General features: G+C 38.2%; 2 protein-coding genes across 2 annotated transcripts in view; both read right to left on the bottom strand.

Moving 5' to 3' along the window:
* The window catches only part of man1a1 (mannosidase, alpha, class 1A, member 1), a 124,694-nt gene that overhangs the window by 14,136 nt on the left and 91,085 nt on the right, over positions 1-19,473 (bottom strand). Inside the window, exons 5-7 of the mRNA XM_008397245.3 lie at positions 17,549-17,643; positions 1,497-1,620; positions 1,331-1,424 (exon numbers count right to left, since the gene is read on the bottom strand). Of these exons, the coding sequence (XP_008395467.2) occupies positions 1,331-1,424; positions 1,497-1,620; positions 17,549-17,643 (313 nt within the window). The remainder of the gene's footprint in view (positions 1-1,330; positions 1,425-1,496; positions 1,621-17,548; positions 17,644-19,473) is intronic.
* LOC145549830 (uncharacterized) lies at positions 1,633-3,171 on the bottom strand (the record flags this gene model as incomplete). The annotated part of the gene is made up of 1 exon (XM_081602782.1): positions 1,633-3,171. A coding segment is annotated over one exon (1,539 nt), but the record flags the coding sequence as incomplete, so codon positions are not given.

The raw sequence follows: 19,473 nt of genomic DNA on the forward strand, positions 1-19,473 counted from the left end.
GCCCACCTGTGGTTTTAATTATGTTTTATTACATTTTGAAGCCTGATTTTAATACATTATTAGATATTGCAGTGTCTAGTCAAAGTCTGGACTAAAACATAATTAAGATGTTTCAATCATGGCTGAATAAAACAAATTCTGCAAACAGGAGTGGGTCCGAATTTCTCCACAGATCAACTCTTTCCCTTAATAAGAGAAGTAATCATTTAAAAACTGCATTGTTTATTTATCCAGGCTAAAAATGACCGACAGGAAAGTTTCCTGAATATATAAAACATCCCAGCTTTTATCTTCGCTCTCCGTTATTCTTTGTTCTCCGCTCGTCCTTCATGTCCGACGTCTCCATCATCATCATCATTACCTGTTTAGCTCCGTGGTTTTAAGAGTCGGCTAATGGGTTTAAAATTACACCCTATCAGGAACATAAAAGCATCTGAACGGACCGAGAATGAAAATACTTGACGGGTGAAGAGTGGGCAACCAACCCGTGAAGTCATCCAACAAGGTTCAAACGGCAGCTTCAGGAAATGGAGCATGACTTTATCTGGTGCTAGTAAACATTAGCATGCTTTTCAGCACATGTAGCGATGATTTTTTTTTTCCATTTATAAATTTTGTCAAAGTCCAAGAAGAAAATGAAAACATTTTTCTTTAAAAAATGTTTATTTCTACAGGAATCTCTCTGCTTCTGCTAATTCTTGTTAGCGACAAAAAAATTAACGTCCAAAATTATTATAATTTAATATTACAATTGCGCATCACTTATAAACAATAATGAATAATCTCAGTCTGATCCAGACAGTTTAATGATTACAGCAGGAGAATAAATGTACATCAACTCTCCTGATTTAAATCTGTACAATTACAGTGAAAGACGGACATAAAGCGCTGCAGAACAGCAGCAATTTGCATGAATTAGTTCAAACCTGGGCGACGTTCATAATGTAATAAATTCAGATTTCTATTGTCGGTTTACATAATGAATTCAGACAGTGTCTCATATGTTAACTACAGCCTTTCTCCTATATGGGAAGCTGTAAGTTTTGCATATTTTTCTGCTCGTAGGAGTTTAAAGATGAGCTTTAAAATGTGTGTCAAGAACAATAAAAGTTTATTAATATCAAATTAATGTCCTTAAAGCCCCAGAGAGATGCTTAAATTAATTCACTGGAGCTGTTCTGTTTTGGCAGCTGTATTGGTAAATACCTTTTAGTTTAAATTAATTGTGTTTGACTTTACTGGCACGTTTATTGAAACTTTAAATCGTGACCACATGCTTCTTACAGCCACCGTTAAGGTTCTGATGTAAACGGATAACAGAGTTACTTACGTTGGCCCCACTGGCCGCTGTTCGGGTTCAGGTAGTTCGGATAAAGTCCCTGTGGTTTGTCCAAACGGTTCAGCACTTTCCTGATGTTCATTACCTACAGGTACAGAAGTCACGTTTCAGTAAAATGGTTGTTTTGAACAGATTTCCATGGTTTTGCTTCGGTTACCTTTTGAGCAAACTCTGGGTTTCCGGAGAGTTTGCTGAGGTGCATGAACTCCAGATGGAGGGTGCCGTACTCTGCCAGGATGCTGCTGCCGCCTGAAGCCCAGGGCCAGTTCCTACCCACACCACTGGACACAAAGAGGGGGACGGTTAGAGACGGAGGGAGGGTTAGAGACGGAGGGAGGGATAGAGACAGAGGGACGGTTAGAGACGGAGGGAGGGTTAGAGATGGAGGGACAGTTAGAGACAGAGGGACAGTTAGAGACGGAGGGAGGGTTGCAGACGGAGGGAGGGATGGAGACGGAGGGACGGTTGGAGACGGAGGGACAGTTACAGACGGAGGGACAGTTAGAGACGGAGGGAGGGTTAGAGACGGAGGGACAGTTACAGACGGAGGGACGGTTAGAGACGGAGGGAGGGTTAGAGACGGAGGGACAGTTAGAGACGGAGGGACAGTTAGAGACGGAGGGAGGGTTAGAGACGGAGGGACAGTTAGAGACGAAGGGAGGGTTAGAGACGGAGGGACAGTTAGAGACAGAGGGAAGGTTAGAGACGGAGGGACAGTTAGAGACAGAGGGAAGGTTAGAGACGGAGGGAGAGATGGAAACGAAGGGAGGGTTAGAGACGGAGGGACAGTTAGAGACAGAGGGAAGGTTAGAGACGGAGGGAGAGATGGAGACGAAGGGAGGGTTAGAGACGGAGGGACAGTTACAGACGGAGGGACAGTTAGAGATGGAGGGAGGGTTAGAGACGGAGGGACAGTTAGAGACGGAGGGACAGTTAGAGACGGAGGGACAGTTAGAGACGGAGGGACAGTTAGAGACAGAGGGACAGTTAGAGACGGAGGGACAGTTAGAGACGAAGGGAGGGTTAGAGACGGAGGGACAGTTAGAGACGGAGGGAGGGTTAGAGACGGAGGGAGGGTTAGAGACGGAGGGACAGTTAGAGACAGAGGGAAGGTTAGAGACGGAGGGACAGTTAGAGACAGAGGGAAGGTTAGAGACGGAGGGAGAGATGGAAACGAAGGGAGGGTTAGAGACGGAGGGACAGTTAGAGACAGAGGGAAGGTTAGAGACGGAGGGAGAGATGGAGACGAAGGGAGGGTTAGAGACGGAGGGACAGTTACAGACGGAGGGACGGTTAGAGATGGAGGGAGGGTTAGAGACGGAGGGACAGTTAGAGACGGAGGGACAGTTAGAGACGGAGGGAGGGTTAGAGACGGAGGGACAGTTAGAGACGGAGGGACAGTTAGAGACGGAGGGACAGTTAGAGACGGAGGGACAGTTAGAGACGGAGGGAGGGTTAGAGACGGAGGGACAGTTAGAGACGGAGGGACAGTTAGAGACGGAGGGACAGTTAGAGACAGAGGGACAGTTAGAGACGGAGGGACAGTTAGAGACAGAGGGACAGTTAGAGACGGAGGGACAGTTAGAGACGGAGGGACAGTTAGAGACGGAGGGACAGTTAGAGACAGAGGGACGGTTAGAGACGGAGGGACGGTTAGAGACGGAGGGACAGTTAGAGACAGAGGGACGGTTAGAGACGGAGGGACGGTTAGAGACGGAGGGACAGTTAGAGATGGAGGGAGGGAGAGATGGATAAGTAGAGGGATAAATTATGGATAAATGAACCTCTATGGATGGACAAAGATGGATGAGTGAATGGATGGATGAATGTGTTTATGGATAAATTGGTGGTTAGACGGATGGATGACTGGATGAATTGATGGATGGATTGTTGGTTGGTTGAATGGATGGATGAATAATGTATGAATGATGGATTATGGATAAATGTATTGAATTGGCGGTGGGACGGATGGATGAATGGATGGATTGTTGAACAGATGAATGGATGGATGAATGTTTACAGGCATTGTATGGATTATCATCATTATTCTATAGATTTAAACAGATGGATCAACAGTGGAAAACTCAACATAAAGTCTGATTTCAAACTAATGGAAACAGAAATTTAAACAGAAATTAAAAACAATCCCAACTATTTTCCAAACTTCCCGTTTCTCTAGGAAGTGTCATAAAAAACAAACTTGCATTAATGTGACAAAGAGACGATGAGGAGATGAAACGGTGACCCAGGAGTTAAGGGTCAAATAAAACATGGAGGCATTTATCAGCTGGATCCTGGATGGGAGCATTAAACCAGCAGCCGTTTAAAACGGAGCAGCTCCTTTGATCCAGGAGACGTCTTCGCACTACATTTGCATTCTTCTTCTTTTGTTTTTTCGATTTTAACAAACAGATTCCTAAAATAAACCAGGAAGGAGGCAGATCGACATCACAAAAAGCTGCATATTTTTCCTTTCTGGAGAGCAACCTGCTTCCTTGACAAGTACAAAAGACTCTGCAACACAGTGTCTGCAAGATCATTAAAGCCACTGATGAGACAATTTCAGGCCAAGGACTGATGACTCTGATGGCAATGCCTCAAGTGAGTACTCATGAATACATATTGGCTATTTACTTCACTGTCACTGCAACACGAAGCGCACAAAACAACCGCCGCATTCAGGGAAGAGATCCAGCAAATGAGAGGAAGAAGAAGAAGAGATCTGTGAATTGGGAGAAGCGGCACACTCGCACAGATCTCTTTAAGGACGTGGATGAACATACTAATTATCCCCCCTTTCAAGTCATCATGCTGCACAAGGCGTAATTTGTTTCCCATTACACCCTGGATTTAATCAAGGCAGCCAAACAGAGGGAGGACCAGGGGAGCAGCAGGCGGGGAGACGCGGCGGGGTCACCGGTGAGAGACGGACCCGTCAGCGGAGACCCGGGTTCACCGATGATTCAGTCTGAATGCACGTTTAACCCCTTCAGGCCCGAATCCACTGGGATGGACGGCTACAGCCCTTTATTCTGGGTTATATTACCATTATCAGTCATTACTGCTATATTACTATCATTAGTTTTTCCTCAATTAAAAAAAAAAGATATTATACAAGACAGATCCGGTTGTTATTTACTACTGTCATCATTATTAATATGTACCTGTAGATTTTCTACTCTTGTCATGAGTTAGTTTGAACCATTTTTGTGTAATATAATGTATTTATCTTACATTAAACAGGCACATGAATGTTATAACATGGTTTTAATTACAGATTGTGGTTAATTATTGAATTGGTAAGCGATATATTTCATTAAATTGAGATAAGCGTCTAATTCTTTCTACTCATTTTCAAACATAAAAGTAATGATAAGTAATTATTTTGTCCTGCTGATTGTTTTCTGTCTTTAAATCCAGTTTTAAATGAATAAATCAAATATGGCTGATCATGTAAGTTTAAGAGAGAACCTAAAAAGATCTATAACAGAATGAATTTATACTGGATTGATGGAATTGCCAAATTTGAATTCAAAGTTTGATATCGTTCATTTAATTTATCTTGGTTTTAATTTAGTTTTGATATTGCTGAAATAGTTTATGTCTTTTCATAATGTTTGTTAGACGTTGAAGAGGTCGATTTAAATGTGTTTAATTTAATTTTGTCTGCGTTTTAATGAATACCATTAAATCTTTTTTATAATGTTTGGCGTCTGTCATGGTAGAGAATAACGCGGATCCTTAAATAAACAAATGTAGGAACTTTGTAATGGGCTGCACAGTGGCACAGTTGGTGGAGCTGTTGCCTTGCAGCAAGAAGGTTCTGGGTTCGATTCCCGGCCCCGGTCTTTCTGCATGTTCGCATGTTTGCATGTTCTCCCTGTGCATGGTGGGTTTTCTCCGGGTACTCCGGTTTCCTCCCACAGTCCAAAAACATGACTGTTAGGTTAATTGGTCTGTCTAAATTGCCCCTAGGTGTGAGTGTGTGTGTGTGCATGGTTGTGTGTCTCTGTGTTGTCCTGTGACAGACTGGCGACCTGTCCAGGGTGACCCCGCCTCTCGCCCGGAACGTTAGCTGGAGAGGCAGCAGCACCTCCTGACCCCACTGAGGGACAAGGGTGTAAAGAAAATGGATGGATGGACTTTGTAATATGAATGATTCTTATTACTGAGTATTTTCCTTTTGACTAATAACATGGACAGATGGATGGATGGATGGATGAGTTATTTGCTTAATGGATGGATGGATGGAATAGATGGATGGACAGATGAATGAATGGATGAATCGGTCTCTTGATGTATTGATCAGTGGATGGACAATCACTATGACGATGGACCGTCGGGTACAAAGTTTAGACAACGAGTCAAAAACCTAAATTTTATCTTACTCATTTCCGCTCCACTTTGGACCAAATGAACCAGTTTAAAAACATTAAACCAGTTTCTTTGTTTCCAGTCCCATTTGCTCCTGTTCTGGGACTGGAAAATGGCAATAATCCATCGTAATACCGAACAATGGAGCTTCGTCTGGCCCACCTGGGTCCACTGTTGTGTTTGACTAGTGAGGCACATTGCCCACTGACCCAGTTAGCAAAGCTCCTTGAACAGCTCCACAGAGTGGGGAGACACTAATTTAAGTAAATTATTTGGCTAATGTCCTGTTGCATTGCTGAGAGTGGAGCGATCTTATTCAAATAGTACGATGTTTAAATGGATGAAGTGCACACCTGGCTTTGATTTCAGCTTTTTAAGGGATCATCAGGGAATTAAATAAATCAAAACAAACTTCACTTGCAGCTTCTTTCATGCCTCTTCTCATTTAGTTATTAGTAAAAGCCTTGAGATGTTGAATAGAGCTGTGGTAGTGGAGTCTTTATTTTTTTTAAATGCACCAAGATGAGAATTTACTCACTCATTCTCTTTGAGGCGCACAGGAAATGTTTATGAAACGTTACGGTGACCCAGAGCTGCAGCTTTATCAGGAGATTATGAAAAGACCTTCACTAATGCACCAAGGCTGATACGCAACTTTCATTACACATCCAGAGATCAACATAAATTATCCAACTCTGATTGAAGTGATATGATGCTGTTTGTTTGAAATGGTATGGATTTATCTGCTTGTCCCACATTTTAGGTAAACATTGTTTATCTGTTATGTATTTGCAGACCCAGAGGGGTCAAGGTGTTGATGAATAACACACTGATGCTGCTGTGATTTAAATTAGGTTCCACTAGAGGACACGAGTCGCTCCTGGTGAGGTTTCATTTCAGCGATCAGGCCCGAAACCTGGGAGTAGTGATGGACTCTGACCTGAACCTTCAGAGCCACATTAAGACAGTCACAAAGTCGGCCTTCTATCACCTGAAGAACATCTCCAGGATTAGAGGACTTATGTCTCAGCACGATCTAGAGAAACTCATCCATGCGTTTATCTTTAGCCGCATTGATTACTGCAACAGCGTCTTCACAGGTCTGACTAATAAATCAATCAAACAGCTGCAGCTGATCCAGATTCTGCTGCTGTTCTCACTAAAACCAGGAAGATAGAGACATAACACCAGTTTTAAAGTCCCTGTGGCTCAAAGAATAGACTTCAAAATACTGATGTTACTGAATGGTTTAGCACCACAACACATTAAAGATCTGTTATTACTGTACCAACCGTCTAGACCCCTCAGATCTTCTGGTTCTGGTTCTGGTTCTGCTCTGCATCCCCAGAACCAGAACCAAACGAGGAGAAGCAGCATTCAGTTTCTATGCACCACAAATTTGGAACAAACTTCCAGAAAACTGTAAAACAGCTGAAACACTGGGTGCCTTTAAATCCCAAATTAAAACCCACCTGTTTAGAGTTGCTTATGGCTAAATTAGGGTTTTAATGTCTTAGGTTTGAGAATCCTTGTTAGATGCTAAAACTCTGAGGTTTGAGAATCCTTGTATGTTTTTGTTTTTACCTTTTATCTTTTTTTTTCTTTAAAAAAATCTCTTTAATGTTTTTATCTTTACTTTTTAATTTCTTTTTATTTCTCTTTCTCACTGTTTACGTTTTAATGATGTAAAGCCCCACAGAAAACGTCCCAGTTAAACGACGTTTAACGGGGTTTAGAGTCCCAGTTGACGGCGTTCAACTAAAACTAAAAGCTTAGAGGTTGGAGTCCTTGTCCATCGGTGTTTTTGACTAAAGTCCCAGAGGGTTTGAGTCCCAGTTAAACGACATTTAACTGAAGTCCTAAAAGGTGTGCGGGTTTTAATGTTTTTTATCTTTTTTAAAATCTCTCTTTCTCACTGTTAATTCAATGTCACCTGCTGTTTTTATTTTAATTATGTAAAGCACTTTGAAATGCCTTGCTGCTGAAATGTGCTATACAAATAAAATTTGATTGATTCAAACCAGCTGAAAATCACAAAATCATGAGTTTTGCAGCCTTCAGCGCATTCTGCCGAGAGAACAACTCTTATTTAAAGAATGACCTTCAAATATTGGTGGGGATTTTTCAGATTTTTGGTGCCATGATTCAATTTAAAAATACATTTTTGAATCACAATTGTTAATAATGATTTCTTAATGTAATGGTGTTCAAAGTATCCTTTTGATTTACTTAAATCTGCTTTGAGCTAAAACGATTAATCGAAATCATGGTGATTAATCGATAATTGAAATAATTCTCAACTAACTTAGTAATCGATTAATTGTTAACTGGAGTATATAGACTCAAGAAGGCCAACTGTAGTAATCAGTCAAAACTTCACTAAGTATATATATATATATATACATTTGCATTTAATATAAAAATACTTTTGTCTGCAAATACTTTTTAGCCAAAGCTCCTCAACTAACATAGTTTTAGCTTAATCTGGTTCAGATTTACTGAAGGAATGCCATGTTGTTGCATTTTAGGCAATGAAATGGGTTCTTATTTACAAAAGTAATTTAATTGCTTATTTGCATCTTTTACATAATTGTAAAAAAAAATGCTGAAGTTTTTTGTTTCAGATAAATCGCTAAAATAATTGTTAGCTTCAGCCCTAGACAGAATATGCATTAAAATGTCACATTTAATAAATTTTTAATAATTCATGTCAGAAGGCCATTTATGGCCCTTTTTAAAGTTTGTATACTCTAACAATTCATTGATTAAATTAGTTGATGATAATTTCAATAATCGATTAATCACGATTAATCGTTTCAGTCCTAATGTGAATCGATTTTTAGGCACACTCCTACTTTAAACTTCATATATTAATAATCAAGTTTCCCTTCCAGGGTCATGAATTAATCAAGAAACAGAAGTGCACTTTGTAGCTGGAGAAAAAATATATATTTTCACACTTTCACTGTTCTCAGCCTCAACAGGAAGCCTCGACTTCTCTTTTTCCACCTCATTTTCTTTGCTCTAGCCTCAAAATCTATTGCACCTCTCCTCCTGGAGCCGCGAGGAAAATGTGGATTGCGATAATGTCAGAGTTTGGGTGGCTTAATTAGAGACCTTTAATCACGGCTGCCTCAGACCGCCGCAGGTTGCTGCCGAGGAGAGCGGCTCTGAGAGTTACAGCGAACGTTTGGGCAACTTGTTCTCTAAAACAAATTTGTGTAACTTGAAAGCCAAGAATTTATTTTATGGTTAGGTAAAAAGATTAGGGTGGTGATATGGTGCTACGACTTCTGTCTGACCACAGCGTATGTGGTCAGTAGTTGGAGGATTTGGGCTTTTATTGATTTTATAAATCAATCAGAATCAACAAAATCTTTGACCAAAAGTAAACAAAATAATGTCAAATAAAAATACAGTACATAAGTGACTGCTTAAATATTCAACACCTTGATTATTAAGAAAATGTCCAGAAATGGCCTCAGAATCACATCAACTAGGACTGGGTGATAAATTGATTCAAATTTTGGGTTTTTGAAGATTTAATTTGTGGAAATCTGGATTTTTTTGGACAATGGATTAATAAAGCCAGAATACGATTTCTTTTCTTTCAATTATCAGAATAAAGTCGCAATATTACAAAAACTCCAACACAAAAATGAACAAAAAATCTAAATGAGGACTGTTGAGTATCTTGTGAAGTTATACTTTGTTATAACTTTTACAGATAATACTTCATGTTTAATAGAAAAACTTAAATACTTAAATCGATAGTTATTGAAGCAATAAAGTTTTTTTTTCTCCGTTTTTTGTTGTAATTTTCAGATGTTTTTTCTGGTAAAATTGTATAATTTTTATGCTGATATTTTTGTAATTACACTAAAATCTTTGTAGCCTGGCCTTAATAGTTTACTGTATAACTCACAGAAGGGATGGCTGGAATAAAAGCCAATTTTTTAAAAACCATTTGTAATTTCTATTTTCTAAAGAAAAAAAAAGATAAAAAATTGGAAATGAGAGTTTTTAATTTTAAGTCATATCGCCCATCTATAATAACCAGAAAAGGTCTCTGGTCTAAACATGGCCGCTACATGCTAAGCTAATGAAATATATATATACACTGCTCAAAAAAAATAAAGGGAACACTTAAACAACACAATATAACTCCAAGTAAATCAAACTTCTGTGAAATCAAACTGTCCACTTAGGAAGCAACACTGATTGACAACGGGGACCCTCGTCGGGTCAATCAGTGTTGCTTCCTAAGTGGACAGTTTGATTTCACAGAAGTTTGATTTACTTGGAGTTATATTGTGTTGTTTAAGTGTTCCCTTTATTTTTTTGAGCAGGATATATAATAATTTTTTTTTAGATTTTTTTGCTCTAGTGGCCTTTATTTGATAGTTAAGTGACAGGAAAGTGGGTAATGAGAGAAATGGGAAGACATGCAGCAAAGGTCGCCAAGGCCGGGAATCGAACCTGGGACAGCTGCGTCGAGGTCTAAGGCTTCCATATGTGGGTTGTGCTTAACCCCTGCGCCACCACAGCACACCCATGAAATTATTAATTAGTATTTTAAACATCTGCTTTTGTTGAAATCAAATGTCTGAATCTGTAAAAATCTGATGGGATATTCAGTGAAATGTTTCAATTGAAGTCAGAAACCAATCATGTAACGTCGTCCTAAGATCCCCACACATGAACACATCTCAGCTAAACCACTAAATACCAACTCAGATAAACAGTTCTCACAGTTATCTGCCTCTGCTCAGCCAAACTGCATGAATTAACAACTTCATTTTCCTCTAACATCAAGAAGAAAATGCTCCATGACAGCGTGGGCCAACATGAGGTCAGCTGGAAAGAAAACAACTCTCAGCTGCCAAACACATCCATTCCCATCCAGACGTATTAATCACAGATGCAAATTTGCCCCAAAATGGGATAAAAACACAGAGGGAAAGAGACTCTTCCATTGTTATCAAAAACATGATTGTTTTTTTTGCTCCAGTTCTGTGACGAAGTGGATTTTTCGCCATAAATTACTGCCATTTGTGACAGCTGTTAATGCAAGAACAATACTAGAGAGACGAAACAGTGATGTAAGATATTCTGGACCTAAACAAGGTGAATGCTTCCACATTTTACTACAAATTAACTTAATTTGATGTTCAAAACTTAATTTTTACGGACAAAACTGAAATCGTAGCGTCTCTTAATAAATAAAATGTGGCATAAAACTAACACCTTCATTGTAACATGGGGGTGGCAGCATCATGATGTGGGGTTCTCTCAGGTTCCCTCATTCCATAATCTACACTATACTATCAAAAGTACTGGCACACTTCCTCTAATTCATTAATAATGGAACTAATTTTTCATGTAGCACTTTAGCTAACTTTTTTGCCAACATTTAGCCCACTTGGCTTCCAAGCAGTAATGACATTTATATTCATGCTCTTATTTTGAAGGAGGTTAAGAGTTTACAGGTAGGCGTGCAAAACCAAAATTTAACTTGAGAGAAAATAATTGAGAACCACTGCTTTAACCTGGCAGAATGTCTTTAGGATTTCATTTTCAGACTGTGAGCCAAATGTTTGTGTCCAACATTAGTGTCTAACCTCACAACTGGTCAAAAATCGACATGACTGAACTTCTACACTTTAAAATATACTGTTATGTTTACTTTTAATTGCAGGATTATGTACTAATTTTTGTTGGGGTTTTTTTCTCACATATAAACAATAAAATACAGTTATGATGTGGTTCTAGTAAGATATGTGCAAGAGGCTGTAGATGTTGCCAAAGACGTTGCATTTATTCAAGATTTTTATGTTAAAATCTAATGATTCAAAGAAAAAAAAATGCTTTAGTATATCTGAATACAATAAGATGGAGGTGTACATGTTAGTGTTTGAGGCAATCATTGGCTCGGTGTCTGTGGAGAGGACGGAGAAGCTAATTTCAGGATCCAAACACCTGAATAAAGGCCAACAAAGCCCGCTGCCTTGTATACACACAGATATACAATAGCCCAGCTCATTAAGACCAGCCAGTATGCAGTGCAGTGGGAGTGATTTGCAAAGGCCTTATCAGTCTGGATGTTAATAAGAAGAGCAGTGGGACATAGTGGCCAGATCTGATAGCAACAGTGGAGCTGCTGTGTGCCTGAAAGACAAAGTGACAGGGGGAAAAGGCTTCTAAAAGGTTTCTGTTCCAGGTTTAAAGTATAAAAAAGCCATGAAACAACAGAGAATGAAGATATTTATAAAGACAAGCAGCTCAATGATGCTGCAGATCTCTAAAATTAGAGTAGCTACCCTAAACAAATTCTTAAAGACAGAACTTTATGAAAATGTTTGAATTAAATCTGTCACTTAAAGGGGAGATATCAAGCAAAATTCAAATTTTGTAAATTTTTATACTTCCATTTGAGTTTTGTACTTGTTCTAAAAACAACCCAAGCTCTTTAAAAACCCCGCCCAATCGTTTTTTTGCCGTCTGGAAACTGAGCTGTTTCGAAAACCTTCCAAATGTAACGTCACAAATCAGTAGACAGCCGTTGCCTAGCAACCCCAACAGAATTCCGCCAATCACCTAGCAACCCAAGCAGAGCTCTAGCACGTTTAGTCAGCTGGTACAATTCACTGTACAATGGTAAATGGAAAAGACAAGTGTTCTGATGTTCATTCAGAAACATTCTTGCTTTGTGTTCTTGTTGGTTGTGCAGGAGTCTCCACTTCTACTTTTCAAAGATGTGTGGTTTTAATATTTGCTCATCTGTTTGCAGTTAACATTCATGTGTGAATGTTAACTTTGGATTGTAGGACTTGGCAGGCAGCAGCTTATTTGGATTTAAAGTGACTAGAGGGACTAAAACAGCTCAACACAAGCAGAAATCTGTGAACAGGTTTTGAATATCCCATACTACAATGGGATATTACAGCTACTGTAGTTAATAAAAAAAAAAAAAAAGTAAGAGTAAATTTCTGCAAAAAACCCTAAAATTTTCAGATAAATCTCAGAAATTTTCTAGAAAAATAACATGGAAACTTCTGAGTTTCAAAAGTCAAAAACATTTGACTTTTCAAAGACATTTTTTTGTTTTTCTAGAAAATTGAGATTTATCTCAAAATTTACGATTTTTTTTTTATTTTGAGTTTTTTTGGTGGAAATTTAATACTTCTTTTTTTTCTGTCTACAACGTACCTAATACGCCGCTGTGCCATCCAGACCAATCCCAACCTGTTGAAGGAAAACTAATGGGCCACTTTTAAGGACTAAAGATTAAACTAAACATGTTTGGGAATTTCTCCACCCTGGCTGCAGCCATCTGGTCTCTCCTGTGAACACTGTGAGGCTTTCAGCTCTGTCCGTCTGGCTTTAGTGCTTCTAGATCTGCTCTAATGAGCCATGAGATCAACAGGGACAAATCCAGTGGATCTTAGCAGCATTTTCCACTCCGCCAGCAGGAATCAATGAGCTCACATACCGATGAAAGGAGGCGAGGAAGTTGCAGAGAAAAAGAAAGTAAAAGTCTGTTGGATGTGGGAACATGGGGCCGGCTTTATGACGTAGCTTTGATTTATCGCTCCTCTCCAAGGGGCCAACTAGAACTTGTTTTTGGTGAATCCAGCAGATAAATCAACTGGACACAGAGTTCAGATCTCTAATCTCTAAAAATAACTCCCTAACCTTATTTCTCTACAACGTCTACAACTAATTTAGTGTCCTTTCATAAGACCCAACAGCTGGGACGTTTCACAGCAACACAACTCAGGTTATCAGATCAGTTTTATATCTGATTTAAATAAACTCATTTAAATTCAGTGAATAATTTAGATATAGAACTAAAAGTTTTGTTTTCTATGTATACTTGAAAATGCCGCAGGAAACAAAGTACAGTGGAGAAAAATATAAATAAACTTTTTAAGAAAAAAACTGGCAACTGCAAACTTTGGCAGAATTGCTTTATTTTAGCCATATTGTTCCGTTTTCAAGCTCAAACGGCCTATTTAAAGTCACGCCACATTATTACTACTAGTATAGTACATGCATGTTTTCTATTTTATTTAATAATCCAACTCAGCTGCACATTTCTCTTAATCCAAAAGCTTTTTTAATAACTATACAATATGTTGTAAACTTGCTCTCACTTTTTATTGTTTTAATTAAATAACAGGTGAAATGATTACAGCCGCTAAATTCTGTTTCTGCTTACATTGTTGCTGCAGCGCCCCCACAGGCGAGGAGGGGAACAGCTTTTTTAACTGGCTTGTTTGGTTTTACACAATGCAGAAGGAAAGTGAACCACACCAGATGAAAAATTTAACAAATGTTGCAATTTTGAACTGAATTTACCAGAATATAAATTTTTTTAGTTAATTCCAGCTAAATAATGACTTGGCAACTAGGCTAGTTTGGCATCAATGACAGTTTTCTTCACCATAAAAAAAGCAACTTGAGAGTTTTAAAATGCAGGTCACTACAAATAAAACTTCCTCATGTTATCTGCATCTAATATTCATATTTCTTGACGATTTCAAGACATTAAAGCGTGGTAAAAACAAAAACGGAGGAAATCTGTAAGGGGGGTGAATACTTCTTCCATGTCTCTGAAGAACAGAGTTGTTATTGCAGAGCTCGACTCCCATGGCAGCAATCACAGAGGCAGAGTCAGCTCAGAGGTGAAACCTGTAATCAGCCGTCTGCAGAGAACATGTAAGATGACAATCACAGGGAATGTTTGATTTCTACGAACAACAAAACCAAGCATTACAGCCGGTAATAAACACCGACTCCAGGAGTTAAAATAACAGAGAAAGTTTGAGGTTTGACCTCTGAGAACTGGAGCTGCTGTTTGTCCTCTGCAGGACAGAAAGACAAACTTTACTGAAGGATGAAACAAATAAATCAGGTCAAGAAGAGGAGGAGAGCAAGGACGAAAGGGCGAATCAGAGAAGAAACTAAAACTTGTGCAGGGGGGGAATAACTGAAGGTTACACACAAAGTGTTTCACCTTTAAACTATTAATGTGGGTCAATCTGAGATATGAATAAACACTTTAAATTAACAAAACAAACCTTCAACTTAAGTATTTAAAAAGTCTCTTTGTCTAGTTTCTAGTGCAAATAACTTACTATAGTTGAAATAAGACAAAACTAACTTTCTTTCAAGTATTTTTTAACAAGATACAGGAAATTATTTTGAGTAAATAATTCCTTTGACAAAAAATGCTGGTTTCATTGGTAGATTATTTCACTAATAACAGAGTCAAAAGGTCACTTTAAAAGTAAAATAATCTACCAATGGAACAAGTATTCAAGTAAAAAAGTATTTGGTAAAATGTGCTGAGTAACTGATCAAATTATCATTTCATATTTAAAAATTACATAATCAGAAAATATCAAATTAAATGGAAATTTTGGTATTTTAAGGACAAAACGACAATAATTAATAAAAGTAACAACAAAAAATAAAATCAGACAAAATAAACATTTTCCAAATCAGTTTCTTTCAATGATAAACAAAACACTGCAGGAGAGTGTCCGGTGAATTTTTTGGTTAAAACGTGTTTGTTCTTCATTCAGTGGGTAGAAAATCCAGAAGTTTTACTCAAATAAGAGCAGAAATACTTCATAATAAAATTACTTAAGTAAAAGTAAAAAGTACAGAGGAGTAGAAGTACACCGAAAAGTACATTTTTTTGGGAAAAAAAAGTTACTCAAGTAAATGTAATTGAGTAAATGTAACTAGTTACTACCCAACTCTGATGTTACTGTGACTGCTGCATGGGAGTGTGTGTGTGTGTGTGTGTGTGTGTGTGTGTGCGTGCGTGCGTGCGTGTGTGTGTGTGTGTGCAAGATATCACAGCTCAAGTCATGCAGGTAAAGTCATCATCTACAACAATCTGCTGCAACCTCAGGGGGGGGAAAAAAAAATCACAGATCTGAGCTGAATCCCATGAACATTAAAACACACACACACACCTGCAGACACACACACACACACACACACACACACACACCTGCAGAGACACACATACACCTGCAGACACACACGGCGCTCCCCCAGGGCGTTCCTCTCTCCAGGAAGGAGGACGTGGGGGGCGTTGGGGTCCATTCACCCGTTCAGGCACAATGGAAATTAATTTGTTACAGCACATTTATCGTCATGACAACCTGCCTTTTAATTAAAAGCCAACAAACAGCAGAGCGTTGCGTCTTTCTCAACAGAAAAGGAGAAAACCGGAGGAGTGGAGTCTGCAGGATGAAGAATGACTTCAGTCCAACACCAGAATTTAGTTTGTTTAAAACAAAGTTGTGAAAATTAGATTTTAATTTGTTACTCCTGCTCGCTGTTGCAAAATTATTCAGAAACTTGAGCAAATTTATGTTTTATATAGAATATTAACATGTTTTAAATCTGGAGTTTCCAAACCCACAATGAACTTTCAGAATGTTTTTTTTTATTATTCAATAATTATTACAGTAATTTAGCATAGATGCTGCCTCATACTGTCATATTTTAGATGGCGGAAAATATGTTATGGCTTTATTAACAGATAATACAAATACAATCTTCCTTTTTGATTATTAGAAACTATGTAATATTTTACATTAATCACATCAGATTTAATTTTATTTTCACGGTTCTTATGTCGTTTTGAACTTTTTGGTCTTTTTCTTGTTAGAAATGTTTCCATTTCTTGTTTGCTAAGCTAGCTTCAGGAGCGACGCAGCTAAATGAATTTGACTGGCAGAAAAATCAACATATAAATCAATTATTTTAACTTAAATTTTCTTTTTTTTAATCACTGAAAAGCAGAAAAAAATTATGAAATTTTTACAATAAAAAAATAGTAGAATTACTTTTTTTTGCATGCTTTTTTCTCATCTCTCCAACGCCCCCTGGTGGCCACTTAGAAATAACTGCTATAGATCATTTTTGAATCCTAAAACTAGTAATTTAATTAAAGTTTTATTTTAGATTTTGCATCAAGGACAAATGCCTACGAAAAGTTACTTCTGTTAAAAAAATGACAACGGGATTTTCCACAAATATCAGAAACAATTTAGTTTCATATTTTCTCCATGAAGCATTAAGATGCCAGAAAAATCTCACTAGCAATTATTGATTTTGAGTCCATAGTACCTTAATATTGGTAAAAAAGTGCTATTTTTATTTGCAGATTATTTCACTAAATCATTTAACTCTAGTCCTAAATTAAATAATCTGCTATTGGAACTACTTTTCATCAGTATTAAGGCATCATTTACTTAAACTCATTTCTTGCTGAAAAGTGACTTGCAAGTTAGTACACTTAAAATAAGACAGAACTAAGATATTTGCACTAGAAACTAGTTTGTGTTTTTGCAGTGTGTTACATTTCCAGCTGCTTTATAAGCAAATTCATGTTTAATAAACAGTTTGTAGAGATTGAGGGAAGACTTCTTACGGTTAATCTATTATTTAAGTACAGAAAAACATGGTGACACCAGTCAGATGGAAACATCCAAGTGATGGAAGACGACCAACAAAACGATCCTCCATCTTTATTTGTGGTGTGTGAAACCAGGGGAAGCTGTGTGTCAGCATTTCATGGAGTATTAATAAAACCTCCTTCAGGTTTATAACCTTCAGAGAGCGCTCGGGGAAAACAACAACGCGTGCGTGTGTGGCGGGGCGGCGCTGTCATGTTAAACCAAAACATCTCGGTGAGTGAGAGCGGCGAGCCGCAGACCACACGGCGCTTTAAAGCAGCAGACCATCAAAACGGAGCGGCTGTGTGGGGCGCCGCCGGAGTGGACCGCCGGGGCTGTGTGAGTGTTTTACCTCTTGAGGTTGAGCAGAGCCCAGGGGATGCCTGTGGGCGTTTTGAAGGCTGGCAGCAGCTTTTCACCCAGCTCCACCGCCTTCCTGCGGAACACCTGGGAAAAAAACGAAAGCGTTTGATTATCTAAGGGTTGCACCAGGAGACACATTTGTATTTTCTCCAGCACAGCTTTAAAAATGACTAAATACAAATGGTAAACAGAAAAGAGCCTCCACAGGAACAGGAGTTTAGTGAAGGGAAGCTCTATCTTGTTAGCCAGAGAAATAGTTTTTGTGTTTTGTTGAGAAAAATCAAGATAAGCTCTATAGAGAGTTTGCCTAGAAAGTCCGGTTCGTTTGTGGAGCTGTGAATGCTAATCAAACCAGAAATGCAAACTCTGGACCGCCTGAAAACCTCAAGCAGCTTGTGTGAGCACCAAGCCGACTGCAGACCACTCCAAAAACAGGAAGTGGACTACACCGCAGGGCATTCTGGGTAAATACAACCAAACAAACATGCTGGCGGAACAAAATGGTTTGAAGATTTTACCAGTGACAGAAGAGAAATACTACAAACGTTATTCCAATTTTGTTTGCATTTTATGAAGAAGGAAGTTGGGCTCAGTGTCTTCTTCAGAGGTTTTATGTTTCCTTCAGTGGTTCTTGATGCAGCGCCCCCACAGGCAACAAGGGGAACAGGTTTTCCAAAAGGTTTGGTTCGTTGGAGACAGCGGAGTGTGAAAGCGAACCAGGTGAAAATGTAGCAAATGTCGCATTTTTGGTCTCACATGAACCGAGTTTATCAGACTAACGGGTGCGAAAACACCTTGAGGCAAAAAGTTGTTGATTAAAGAAAAAAATATCCAAGGTGGAGAAAAGTTCTGCTAAAAATCTCAGAAATTTTGAGTTCAACATTCCATTTTTACATGAAAAAAATTTGGATATTCGGTTGAAGTCATAAGTTAAAACTTAGAGGACTTTTGTGTCAAAATTCTGAGGATTTTTTTCTTACTGTAAAATTATAAATTTTTTAAAATTTAAAACAGAGAACATCCAAGTTTCTCTAAACTACAATATATTGTTTTAGGTAAAAGAAAAACAACAAATAAGAATTTCAGCAGCTACTTTATATCTCACCTGAAAGATTTTGACTCCTTTCTGTTATTTCTTTATCTTTTTGTTGCTTCTTTTTGAATTAGATGTCCCATGATGCAGTTTTTAGATGCACTGGTTTCATTCTGCACAGTTTTGAAGCCATAACGTTAAATTTTCATGCGGAGTAACCTTCGATTCAGAGCCGACTGCAGGGACGCTGCGCTGCTTTAAATAACTTCATGAATATTAAACAAATGAAAAGGAGACCAAATACACCTGGATCTGCACAAAACTGGGTGATGATGTCCTACTAAAGTGAACATGTTTATAATCTTTTCTACACTAAACATCGATCCTGATCTGGTTTTAAATGATTACCTTCTTATAGACTTTCACAATTCTGTAAATTAATAATATGTACAGAAGAATAAAACTCAGTTTCTTTCTTTTTCAGTACATTTACTTAATGGGTAAAGATAAATTATTGGGATTCCTAATTTTCATGACCAATTCAGTCTCCAAATCTAAATCTGATAGAAAACCATTTTTTTCTGATTGACTTATCGATACAGTGTAGCTAATCTGTGGATTATTACTTAGATTGATCAACAACTGGATAGCAAAAGGTGCTTCGTAGATCATTTTTTACAGAATTTGAACCAAGTGAAGCTAAAAATGCAAATAAGGAGTTCTGGGTAGAAAATATCTACAGTCAAAGAAAGTTTTTTTTTTTATCTTAAAAGCAAAATATGAGTAATTTTAACTCAAATACAGCTCTGAATATATTGTACGTTCAGAAAATGGCCTTTTTCAGTATAATCCAGTTAAATATACATTGATTACTAAAATAG

The sequence above is a fragment of the Poecilia reticulata genome, chromosome 21, assembly GCF_904066995.2.
Source record: "Poecilia reticulata chromosome 21, P_reticulata-male-v2, whole genome shotgun sequence".
In the NCBI taxonomy this organism is placed as follows: Eukaryota; Metazoa; Chordata; class Actinopteri; order Cyprinodontiformes; family Poeciliidae; genus Poecilia; species Poecilia reticulata.